The following is a 13,062-nucleotide window of genomic DNA, read 5'->3' as shown; positions in this document are numbered from 1 at the left end:
TGATCATCGACTAGGTAGTAGGTGAGAAGGAGTGTGGTAAAGACCACTGAGTGAAGCAGGTCCCCAGATCACACGCACTCTGTGTTGTCCTGCATCCCTGGGAAGACCAGGATGCTCTCGCGGTGGCCTGGGAGTGCTGGACGCTGGCTTTCACCCTTGTTTTGTGGTCTCTATTTTCTAAATTGCTACAACCCATGCATTCACATCCACCATGAGTTAACTGTGTCCCCCAGAGTCAAAGTCAAAGTCCCCCAGTGCCAAGTAACTCAGGTCGGACCTTCTTGGGAACAAGAGTTGGTGCAGGGTAGTGGGTTCAGTGGGGTCCAGGCCCTGGGGACCTTGCCCCACATGACTGATGTTCTTACTTTCAAAAAGGGGAGAAATGAACTAATGTGACATCTCCAGACATTAAAGTTAAAAGACAAGCCCAGGGCTGGGGCTGGGGCTCACGGTAGCGCACTCGCTTGGCATGAGTGAGCACTGGGTTCGATTCTCAGAACCAGGTATAAATAAATAAAATGAAGGTCAATTAACAAACTAAAAAAAAAAAATAGAAAAGAGAGAGAGAGAGAGAGAGAGAGAGAGAAGCCCTGTGTGCCTGGAAGACGTCACCCAGCTGCCACGCGGCCACCAGGTAGTTACACCTCCTTCCTCGTGGGCTGCCATGGCCTGCAGGCCTCCCTCCAGAGGGGCATGCAATCTGGGCAGAGACCCCCAGGAGAGGCCTGAGAGTGGGCACACCAGGGCCAGGCACCTCCCCATGGCTGGCACTGAGTACGGGGCACTGAGCCACGTGGGCGGGCCCTTGGTCGCCAGGCCCAGTGAGCTGGCAGTCTATTATTATAAGGAAACGTCCGGCCCTCCAGGCCCCAGGCTGGGCACCGAAACCTGAGCTGAGTCGGGCCCAGCAGATCAAAATAACTTCCAAGAATAACCGGCCAGCGGCCTGCGCTGTGGCTGGAGGGCAGCTGTTGGCCGGGCCGCCTGCACTTCCTCCCGGGCTCCCCAGCCAGGTTATCCTGTCGCACACACTGAAACTCCATCCGCGAGACAATCGGAGGAAGTGTGGCGCTCTCTCCACACAGGAGCCGAACAGGGACCCTGCTTATCAAAGGGACAAGATTTATTCAGTTGCTACCAACTTCCAAAGACTTCCTTTCCCAAAAGAAAGGCCGGGAGGGAGGTGGTGTCCTCTGGCCACCTCAGCTGAGCCAACGGCACCATCTGCTTCACTTCAAGCCGCCAGTCAGGTGACTCTCCCACACAGCCTCTGATCAGGGCTCTCAGCCACCCTGGAGAGAGGCTCGCGGTCTCCCCGTGGGACCACGGAGGAAGCACACCTTCCTTGGGCCACCCACATCCAGAGCTCCCAGATGGCAGTGCCCTCGGTCACACCTGGGACATCCGTCTACCTGGGAAGGGGGTGGCAAGGCAGGGAGGGTAGAAAGAGGAAGGAAGGAAAGAGGGGGAGGAGGGGTAGAGGAGACTCCTCCTGGGAGCCCCCTGCCGAGAGCCGGCACCCTCCAGCCAAGCCCCACACCCGCCACGAAGACCCGTCTGTCCTGGGCCCCTCTTGTCCCCACTGGCCTGCTGTAGAGGAGGAACCTTCCCAACATCTTATTTCCTTCTGTGTGTTCGCCTGCTCCAAGCCCTTCTGTGCCGGGCCACCCTCAGGGTAGGAATAGCACCTCCAGGTAAACGAGGCTCTGGGTCACCTCGCATAGGCCACTGTCCTCCCCTGGGGTGCCCCTGCTCCCTTTTCCCCAGGCACCCCCCACTCTCCCCTGGGAGTTAGCATGGTGTGCTCTGTGCCCATCCTGCAGGTAAACAGAATCCCAGGTGTGGCTGAAACTAAAGGGCCACCTCACAGGACCCACAGGGGCCTGGAGCCGTCGCCAGTGCACGACTGAGTCACAAGCATGAACAAAAGCACCTCAACACAAGTGTGCTCTTCCACAGGGGTGGGGATCTGGCAGGGGGGCACGTCAGAGTCCTGGCCACCGTCTGGAGAAGCTGACGCTCCTCCTTGGGTGGGGTCTTGCTACCCAACTCGGGAGACAGCGGATGGCCAGAGGCCGCGGCTCCATCTGGCCGTGGTGGGCGGCCTCGGAGAAGCAGGTAGGCCTGAGTCCAGGGGACACACGCCCCCCACTCAGAAGACAGCTTTGGGACGGAGGTCAGGAGGGAGCCAGGCCTTTCTCAAGAGAAGTGAGACCCACTTCCATCTCTCTGTTCGGGAGTCTGTACCCAGCAAGCAGCGTCGGGGTCCTCCGCTGGCCTGACACTCCATGCCCCCCGCCTGACATCCGACCCCCTGGTGTCCTCTCCCCGGAGCACTGTGCAGTGGGGTCCAGGGTGGGAACAACACAGGCAGCAGGCGACTCCTCTAGACAGGTCCCACAGGTTCCGGATGATGCAGAGGCCTGTCCAGAGATCCTCCAGGCTTCAGTCACTCACTCTCCATCTTGCGGAACTGGAGTCAGCGCATGGGGTGATGGGGGGTCTCCCGCCCTTCCGACTCCAGTCTTCAGGCCCCACCCACTCTGGCCTGTGGTCCTGGGAGGCTGCAGACGCTCTAGGGGTACGTGGAGGGAGATGATGCGAGGAAGAGGACTCCTTTCCCTCGTCACCCTCTTTAACTGGAAACCTCCTTCCCCCAGGTCCCAGGCAAACTTCAGGTGGGATCCTACCCAACAGCAAGGTGAGCAGCCAGGGCTGAAACAATCGCTCCACTTGGAGAGGAGACCTCCACAGGTTTGTCAGTATGAGCGGACTCCTTGGAGGGGACTCGTGGATAGACCTCTTCAGCAAGAGCGTGTGGAGCACACAGACTTGTGCTCGCAGGCCGACTCTGGTCGACTTGTGGTGTTGAGAAGGATTCTGAAGCTGCATCACATTTCGCTGAGAACTACTTTGGTTACTAGTGAAGTGTCCACTGGAGACACGGAGGGCATCAATGCATTCGCGACAGCAATTTGCCCTCGTACCTAGGGTCTGCTACTTGAGCCATGGGGACTAAAGGAGCCATGGAAAGGCACCACCGTGGGTGGACAACACCACACACAGACTTAGCCTGCCGTTCCGGGGGATTCACGGATACCCCACCATCACGCACACACAGTTTCTCCATGCACCACCTTTGAAGCTCACAGAGGGCCTAGGGGCCGAATGCCGTGAGCACCATCAGCCACACTCGCGGAGAGGCATGCCTCCTGTTTAGGGGCATGACGCAGGTGCCAGTCCCTTTCACAGAAGCTGGCCCCACGGAAGTTGCCTTCTCTAAGCGTGCAAGCAACAAGGGCCAGCCCACCCCGCCATGCAGTCAGGTGGAGGAGCCCGCAGGCAAGGGAGATGTGGGAAAACCGGGTTGAGTGGAAAGAGGGACAAGATTCCAGGAGAAGGAAAGGCAGGAAAAACACATTCCACACCCAGAAAAAAACCCAGAGCTTTTCACATGACAGGAGGCTGCAGCTGTGGTCAGAGCAAAGCCACTGGCCAGCCCAGGGCTGTGTTTGTATTGAGTCCTTTTGATGACAGCGTGAATTCTGAGAACAAAGCTCCCAGGCTGTGGATGTGTAACCAGAACCCGGGAACAGAAATAGCTTCTCTTCACATGCGAAGTAGAGGCGGATTGCAGCTCTGAAAACAGTTCTGTCCTTTATGAAACAGAGGATTCCTCAAAAGCCACAAGTCAGATGAATACCCCAAAGCCCCCGTTTGGCTAGACCCATCGTGTATAATATTCTCTTCTTAATGTGGTACTTTCCCAGTTAACTTTTCCTTTTCTTGGAAAACTCTAGTGAATTTGGAACCTGTTTTGAGACATAGGTATGACGAAGAATGATCTAGCAGGTTCAAAGATTAGAGTTCTTGTAATGATGTTAAAGAGAGTTTCAGGGAACCCCGTGTGAATCTTGAGCGAATAAAGAATTCTTTAAAGAGTCCAACACACATAGTCACCTGATACCTCCACACTGAGTCAGGATGATGGAGGACATACCTGGTCTGTGTCTTCATCAGTCCCTAAATTGGATTTTATGTTCCTATGGCTTGATAGGAAATGGATCAGGAGGAGTTACAGATTCATAACAGGTAATGTGGAGAAATTTGGATAATTTGCTATGTTATTTTAATATATCTATTAATAAAATAATACACCATTATACAAAAATTATTTTACCTATATAAAATCAATTGCATTGATCATAGTTCTGTCTCACCCTTACCCATGTATGCTTGCTATTTTAAAAATATCTTCAGTTAATCATTTCAATGTGTTCTATTCTACTTAACATTGTTCTGCATGTACTCTGTGCCCTATCATTTTTAATCATCATGTCATATGTCACCTGAACTAACCATTCATGTACAGTTGGGTGTTAATATTCTTCTCCTAGCCCTGTTCCCATGTCTCCTTATAGGTATAGCTTTCCTTGATTTGAATTATTTCATTCCTGGGAACAAAATTGTGGAGTCAAAGTGTAGCACCTTGTGGCTCCTGATGATAAGGACCAAGTTCTCCTCCAAAAGGAGGCAGTTTGCCCTTCCATCAGAACCCTGCACCTCCTGGGTCAGCGGTGGGAAGCAGCGTCGGGTCGGGATCATTTCCCCGCTGTCGGAGTTCCATGCTCTTACTAAACGGCACTTGCTATTCACCCACTTTGCACCTCATCACAAGTGTGCCCACCAGGCTTTCTTCCCCTCATACCTGCTGAATCCACTTATTCTCTTCTACTGCCACTTCTGTGGACTGCCACCTCTGCTCCTCCTCATCCTCTAGGTGCTTTTGTGGGCCTGGAGATCGTTGGAGCCTCTTATGGATTTTTTCCGTTGAATCTCTGTCATCTATTACAATACGCCACTTTTCCGCATGGCTATTTATCGGCCATTTGTTGTGCTGAGTGACTCACTACAACGGTCCTGTAGGGAACTCTTGATATTCCCACGTCGTAGTGGAGGGAACAGAGGCTGCACCAACGTCACGGGCTGAAAGCGTGAGACCTGTCTGGTGGTCTTCCCCCGAGATCCGGCTGTAGAGTGCCCGGTGTTGTTGGTGCAGCGTCTTCCCAGCCTGGGGTTCTCCACGTGCCAGGGCTCCATGGCACTGTGGGTTGACTCTGGGCAGCCAGGTGTGTTCATGGTGCTTTATACTTTTGTTTCTAGGCGATCATAATCACTGGCAAATACCTAGTTGTCACATTTTCTGAGTTTGGTATCCTGGGCACCATGTGAAGTAGGCCACCCGTAGGGAATGGAGACCTTCTTGTCACATGGAGAGTTTTGCTCTTAGACAGATTCTTTTCATAATTCAACCTATCCAGCTTCATCTTAAAATCTCCTTGAGCAGCATGATTTTCCTGGTGGAAGAAGGAGAGTGAGGCCCTAAACAGTTGTACTCTGGTCAAGAACAGAAGTGAGACGAATCCTAAGTTGATTCTCCTTGATACCAGGCTAAGTGGCTGCTGCCAAGTGCCACAGGTCAGAGGCCATGGTTCCAAAGATGCAGCTGTGCCCTGGGCCATGCTCCCTCCAACCACTGATATTGGTGGACAGCCCCCAGATGCTCTGCCGGCGGGGCTCCTGGGTCTGTCTGTGTTTACCTCTCGTCAGATATCCAGGCTTTGGCTTCGCTTTGTCCTTGTCATTGGAACGGCTGGCCCCTCTCGCCCCAGTGGGGCCACTCTTGCCCCAGGAACCCCATGCTGGCACACTGCCCACATCAGGCCGCCAGTTGGATCTCCTTTCAGCTTCATTCTGCAGCCCCAGAGCTGGCAACTCAACCTGCCCCGTGATGGTAACGTGGCCTTGGCTGTCCTGCTGCTGAGGTGACCAAAGACACTGTCATTCCAAGATACAATTGCTGCTGTGGTTTGAACAATTCTAACATCAGAGGTGCTTATCAAAGAATCGGTTCCTGGGATGACCCTAGGGACGCTGACAGCTGGTCCCCCCGTGCAGCAGGTGAGAGGGGCGGCCGTCAGCCATCCATCTGGTCGCACAGACACTGCCTCTGGAGACATGGCCACTCTGTGTCTGTGGGGGCCGGGCACACACGGTGGACTAGCTCTCATTTCCTGCTGCTCTTGACCTCAGCTCCCTGCTTCCCAGAGCTATGCACCTGTGGGTGTGCAGCCCGCGCACACCTCTCTTGCCTTCTGTTGCTGCTGACGTCTGCCCGGCCATCCGTGTCCGTCCTTCCCAGTGGCGCACAACCGTGCTGAGCTCCAGGTGGTGTAGCCTGGCCCACCTGCCTGGTCCTGCAGGCAGCCCCACCCAGAGCTCAAGTGAATGTTCCTCTCTCTCTCTCTCTCTCTCTCTCTCTCTCTCTCTCTCTCTCTCATTCTCCCCCCTTTTCTTCCCTTATTTGGTCTATAGTTTTTTTTTTTTTTTCTCCCTGTGGCTACTGCAATTTACCCAGCATCCAACTTATGGGAGTCATGACCTCTGCTTTTTGAATAATGATGAGATGGAGGTTGGAAATGAGTGAGAAGGGTGGTGTCGGCTTCCCAAGCCACTGACACAAAATGCCCAAAGCTGGGGGCTTGGGAAACAGGCTGTTCTCTTGAGTTCAGACGTCAGAAACCAAGGTTTTTGCAGGCCCTTCTCTCTCCAGAGCCTCTGAGAGAGGGTCCTTCCTCGCCTCCTGAGTTTCTCCCCAGCTGCGGCAATATCACTCCAACTCCCTCATGGCCACTGGTCTCTGTCTGCTCCTCTTCTTAGGGGGACAGCAGTTATGCTGATTAGGGCTCACTCTGATGGCTTCATCTTAACTTGGTGACATCTGCAAGATCTATTCCCAGCTAAGGTCATATCCACAGGTTCCAGGGTTAGGACTTCAACTGTCCTTTGGGGGCCACAATCCACCCCATAACCAGGTAAAGTTTGTCTTTGGCCTCCTTCCCCATCATCCCACGCTGCATGGGCTCCCGTCTCCATCCATTCCTCCTCAGTCCATTCAAAAACAGTGTGCGGTGACAGGGAAGAACTGGTACCACTCTCACTTAGTGAATGGGACAAATGACAGAGCCCCCCAGCATCAGGAGGGGGACTGGGCAGGAGGCAGGTGGGCCCCTAAAACCACTCAGGATACGTTTGCTCAGCTGCTGACACAGAGGCCAAGACTTCTCCCAGGAAACCCTCAAGTCCTCCAGTCTGGCCGGTCTCCTCTCCCCGCCTCCCTCAGCCCCCAGGGAGGCCCTCCTGGCAGCTGCTGACTCCTGCAGGGTGGAGAAGTGCACCCAGGGATGGCCCGGAAGATGCTTCTCAGCACAGCAGGCTGGAGGGCAGGTCAGAGAGCTGGATCCAGACAGGGCCCCCAACGCTGGGGCTACTGGGCAGACAGGGGTCGGGACGGGCTGGCAAATCCAAAATGTGTGTGTTCCCAGGCTCTTTACCAGCACCACCACTGAGGAGCGGAAGTGTTAGAAGCTGCTAATTCCTCTGAGGTGCCCTTGAAACAGTGACCTGGGCAGCATCAGCCATCACAAGAGTTGAAGCAAAAATGAAATCTCTCTGCCACCCCTTGTCCGGATCTGTAGGCCCATGTCTCTCCCATTCCCACCTGAGCTGCCCTGACCATTACTCCCACTCCAAATGGCAGGTCCTCGTCCTGGCCACCTTGCAGCAAGACGGGTGGGAGATGGGAGGAAGGCAGAGCCCAGGCCTCAGTGCTGGAGGAGGGTGGGAGTCTTCCTGCAGTCCTCCAGATGGCCGCAAGGCCAAGTCAGCACCGCCTGAACTGCGCGATGCTTTCCTCTTGGTCCCTCCTAGGGTTCAGCTGAAATCCTGCAGGGACAGGCTCTTGGCATGAAAGGCTGTGGCTCGAGGGGAAACTGGGAGTGCTCACAAACACAACATTTGGAAACTATTTATAGTTGGAGGACATCGTACCTGGGATATTTTGGAATCGGTCATCTCTCCTAAAATTACACCTCTATCCCATTTTTAAAAATATGCCTCACCAAATTCAAATGCAGACAATGGATAAAGCAATTATTCATTGAATGAATATGTTTAAATGCCTCTTTCAGAAGTTTACTTTCTACAAAAATCTTTAATAGATCTTTTAAGCACCAAATCTTCTAGCACATCTTTGAAGCACCTCCCTTGAGAACCACCAGGAACTACACAAATTGCAGAGCGACACCCATAAATACCTACCTGTGAGGCTATTGTTTTGCTGTAGGAAAGAAATTCTTGGCTCTTCTTTATAAATTACCTTCTATTTATCAGACACAGAAGAAAACATCTGAAAGTTAAAATTAAATCTGGTCCTTGGCACAAAGCCTCCTGCAGGCCCCTGGACCCACCCAAACCCAGCCCCTCCAGGGACCTGCCTTCCATGCCTTGGCCCCTGGACACTTCCAGAGCTGATCCCCTGAAGCAACTTGGCAGAAGGTGGACTTACTCTCCAAAGCCAGACTGTGACATAAAAGACCCCTGTGCACATCCAGACCCCCAACCCCACACTGCATGTCTGGGAAAACACAAAGCTTTCCTCGGGTTTGGCTTTTTAGCTCACCATGAGCAGTCTGGCACCCACCCATCCCCTCCAACCTCCAGGACCTCAGCCACACCTCTGCAGACCCGTCGCTCCAGCCCCCTCCTCCCCTCCAGTCTCCGCAGCCCCCTCCAGCCCCTAGAATTTCACAAGAACGCAGAGAGCTCATAACCTGCAGTGCATTGGGGGTTGAGAAATAACTGGTCGGCTACGGTTTCCAAACCCATTCTCAGCTGTGCCCCTCTGTCGGTCCCTCTGGAAGCAGCTGCTGGCGCAGAGTGGGAGGCACAAGGTTTATCAGGGGACAGGCCTGTGCAAGAAGACAGGAGCAACAGGGTTGGGCAAAGACAGCTTCAGCCGCCACACAGATCCGACAAGTCCTGGGCCCTCGGGAGGGGAACCGGAGCTGGGAAGGACCATTCTGCAGTCCCCGGGGGCAGCCACGAAGAGCGTGGCCTCACTTGGAAGCTGAGTCAGGTGGGGGAGGAACAAGGGGCTTCCGGGAGGAAGATGGGGTGCTCCTTGGGCCACCCTCCAAGGCTGCCACAGCAGAGATGCCGCGTCTGTGTCCCACGCACATGTCCTGCTGCTTGGTTGGGTTCTTTCTAAAAAGGAAGGGTCTCTTCCTCTCCTTGCCCTTGACCATTAACGGGAGCCACAGGGAGCCCAGCTGTCTCCCTTCCCTGGTGTCACTGCAGCCAGGATCTGGCCAGTACCACTTCTGCTTCAAAGGCACAGAGATGGAAAACCAAGCTCACCCCTAACTGTAGGCAGCAAGAGCACCCTGCTTGCCCTGAGGAGAGAAGCCCCTTGGCAGCCCAGAGGATGGAAAGGAGAGGAGTGTGGCAATGGCGGGGACCCTTTGGGATTCTGGGAATGAATCTGGTGTTACCTGGTCGCCTCCACAGAACAGGAGTGGGCGGGGGCGGGCAGGGTGGGTCTGGAAGCTGTGGCCACCAGGGAGGACCAGAGGGGACAGGCCTGTGCAGGCTGCTGGGTCATGGAGTCGGGCACGGGCCCTCTGCAGTCTCCATCAGTCCTGTGGCTCAGCTCAGGCCTCCTCTGGTCACACCCCGAGGCCAGGGAAGACACCAGGAATGAGTTCCAGGGCTCCATGGTCCCGTGCTTGGGTCTCAGCAGTGCATTAACACATCCCATCAAAACATCCCTGAAAATAAGAGCTGAACTAGTGAGAACAAACGCACAAAGAGATGGCTAACATTAAAAAAATAATAAGATTTGGGCCCATGTTTGTTCTTACATGAGCAGGTGATTCCACATCATGTACAACCAGAAGAATGAGAAGTTATACTCCGTTATAGATGACGTATAAAAGCACATCCTATTGTCGTGTATAACTAATTAAAACCAATTTAAATTTTTTTTAAATAATAAGGGCTGAGGTCAGGAGGCAGGCAGAAAGAAAAAGCCAACACCTGGGAGGTAGGCTCACCCCGTTTCCTTTTCTGGGGACACTGATCAATGAAGTAGGAGCAGAGGGTGCCCCTCCACTTCAGAAATGCCCTGAAAGGTTTGCAGGTGAGCTGACCCCGCAGGGGACTTTCACAACGTGTGGCTGGGGATTTGAACTCGGCCCCCTCGGCTGTCAGGCCCCCCAGGGCCTCCTGGCTGGACAGTGACCAGAGCTCGGATCCCCAGGCAGGCTGCTCCGTTGTCCTCCAAACCGTCTGCACAGATGCCAACCCCAAAGAGCACACAAAGTCCAACCGAGAGCACAGTGACAGGAAGGAGGCCATGCCCACGTGGCCTCGAGTGCCAGGAGCCCACCACTCGGTGCCTGCTGCCCGCCAGCACCCAAGAGCAGCTGCCAGGGTAGACCTGGAAGGCTGCGGCGCCGGCGCTCAGAATATTTTTACGTTATGAATGTTAACACGCTGGAAGCTCATAACACAGACAAGTGGTTATGAGCTCAAAAGCTTTGTGAGAGATTTTCTCTGAGGGCCCATTAATGTGGTCTCTAATGGAATGCTCCCGAATCTGAATCCTTAACTGGAGCTTTTAAATGGGGCTGAGACGCGCTGGGCAATGCGTGGTACAGCAGATGGGCCCGGCGCCCGCCTCATCCAGGGGTTCCCTTTGCAGAGACCACAGGAGGGGACAGGGCTGGGGGAGGGGAAGGGGACAATAGGGCAACTTGGAAAAATGTGTGTTGGCATTAGAAACACACGCGGGAAGGGATGGCGCCGTGTCCAGAGAGGAGCTTAATGGAGTGGTTACAGGCTCATTCCACCGCCAGGCTCCATGGAGTTGCCTCGCAGCACTGCCATTAACTTGGATAAATCCTATAAATTAACCCAACCATGAACACATGCCCACCCCACCCCCGCCACCCAACCCCCGAGCCCAAAATACCCAGGCAGCACTTGCCTGGTGACTCACAGGACTGCCTGGGCCCCACCCTCCTGCCTATGGCCCTGCCTTCCTGAGAATACATATAGTCAAGGAAAGTTCTCTGGATATTTTCGGGAGACAGCTGTTGGTGCTCCCACTGGAGTGTTACTGTGGCCGCGGCAAAGGGGGCTGGCTCAGGAGCTCGGGTTGGTGCACGTGGGCAGGGACAACGTAGCCGTGGAATTTCGGGCACAATGTTGCCTGTAGACACTTATTAAGTGAGACGGTGGATGAGTAAGTGAGGACTGAATTCCCTTCTGCCTTTGAGGCTGGAGTTGAGTTTGAATCCTAGTCAGAAACCTCAGAGGTGACATTTCAGATCCTAAATGAAGGATCCCTCCTCCCCAGGGCTCAGTTTAGGCAACATGTGAGGCCCTGTGCTAAAGGTAAGAGCCACGGGACTCTGGTCTGTTTAAACCTTGGTGAGAAGTGAACCTGCCCTTCAGGCCTTGTCTCCCTGAGGGTGAGCCCCCATCTTATTCTGAAATGTTAACTGATTTCAAGGGGGTGGGGGAAGGGCTCCCTGGGATCCAGGATTGGGAAACCCGACACACTCCAGCTCTGCCTTGGATTCTGCAACATACATTACCACACTCTAAAAAGGCCAGGCACAGTGGCACACGACTGTAATTCCCGTGATTCAGGAGGCTGAGACAGGAGGATTACAAGCATGAGGCCCTAGGCAACTTAGTGAGACGCTGTATCAAAATGAAAAATAACCAGGGATGTAGCTCAGTGTAAAGTGCCCCTGGATAAAATCCCCAGTGCCCATCTTAGGGGGAAAAAAAAAAACTCTAAAATGTGATAAAGAAAACTATTTAACTAAACATTTCAAAAACTTATTTGTCCAAAAGGAACAGTTTTTGCAAAGTGTGGTGGGCAGATCAATGGCCCCCACAGATGTCCACTTCTGATCACCACGTCACCTCAAATGGCAACGGCTCCTGCTGACATGACCCAGATGAAAGACCACCCTGGTCACCCAGGTAGGCCCAGCCGATCTCAAGGACTTTACAGGAGAGAGGCCAGAAGATCAGCGTCACGGCTCGCAGCCAGAGGAGCAGAGGTTGGAGCCTCGCGTCTGAAGATGAAGGAAGGGGCCACAGGTCAAAGAATGCCGGCCACCTCCAAAAGCTGGGGGATCCACAAGGCTCTCTCCTGGAGCCCCCCTGGGCACGCAGCCCTGCGGACAGCCAGGCCTCAGGACCCACCTCAGAGTTCTGACCTCCAGAACTAGAGTGAATAAGTGAGTTGGCCTAAGCCACCAAGTTGGTGGCAATTGGTAACAAGGCCACAGGAAACTAGCACCCAGGAGGGGAAGAGTATCTCGTGTCCCTCAACAGACTTTGGGGAGTAAGGGCACCCTACTTAATGGCCACGCCCCACGTCCCTCTGCACAGCGCCAGGTCCTCCTGCAGCACATCTGCTGCCGATGTGGTAACCGTTGTGGGGGACAGTCCTGGCCAGAGCCAGCATAGGCTCTGGTCCACTTGATGCCCCAGTGCAGGGCTGAGGGCTGAGCTCCCACCTGCGGAGGTGCAGCAGGAAGCTGGGAAAGCGGACCAGGGTGCACGGGTGTCCTGAGCTGGCACCTGGAGCTGGCGCCTGCCAGCCACATCCCGGAGCCTCGTTCTCCTCTGGCAAGCCTAGGTAGGAGACGCGGTTATGCCTCCCAGGCATCTCTGCAGAATATTTTGGGAAAGGGCATGGCACGTGCTCAGGTGTGGATATGGCTTGAGTGTGTTCCCAGGGTTCCTGTATTGAAATTTAATCTCCACTGAGGGGTTTTAAAAGGATGAAAACTTGGTGGATGGTGTTCAGAGGCAGGGTCTTGGGAGATGACTAGGTTTAGATGAGATCATCAGGGTGGAGCCCCATAATTGAATCCTCAGGGCTTTATAGGAAGCGGGAGAAAGTCCAGACACATAGACCCACGTGCACTCCCTGTCTCCTGCCATAGGATGCTCTGCGTTCCCTCAGGACTCCGCCAGAAATAAGGCCAGATGCAACCCTTTCACCGTCGTGTTCCAGACTCCACGGTGTAAGCCAAAATAAACCTCTTCTCTTAATAAAGTATACAGCCTCAGGTAGCTTGTTATAGTAACAAAACATCAACAAAACAACCAGATTAATACAGCAAAGAAACCTTC

The 13,062-nt window shown here is 54.0% G+C and overlaps 1 protein-coding gene across 1 annotated transcript; it reads left to right on the top strand.

Annotated features, from left to right (window-relative positions):
• Window positions 1-930: 930 nt before the first annotated feature.
• Window positions 931-11,803, top strand: LOC144256618 (uncharacterized). Its single transcript, XM_077801958.1, has 2 exons — window positions 931-5,961; window positions 11,767-11,803. Exon 1 carries the CDS (start codon window positions 2,065-2,067, stop codon window positions 2,989-2,991), a length of 927 nt encoding a protein of 308 aa, XP_077658084.1. The 5' UTR covers window positions 931-2,064; the 3' UTR covers window positions 2,992-5,961; window positions 11,767-11,803.
• Window positions 11,804-13,062: the final 1,259 nt, after the last annotated feature.

Source organism: Urocitellus parryii, chromosome 8 (assembly GCF_045843805.1).
Source record: "Urocitellus parryii isolate mUroPar1 chromosome 8, mUroPar1.hap1, whole genome shotgun sequence".
NCBI lineage: Eukaryota > Metazoa > Chordata > Mammalia > Rodentia > Sciuridae > Urocitellus > Urocitellus parryii.
This window is presented reverse-complemented; position numbering and strand designations above follow the sequence as displayed.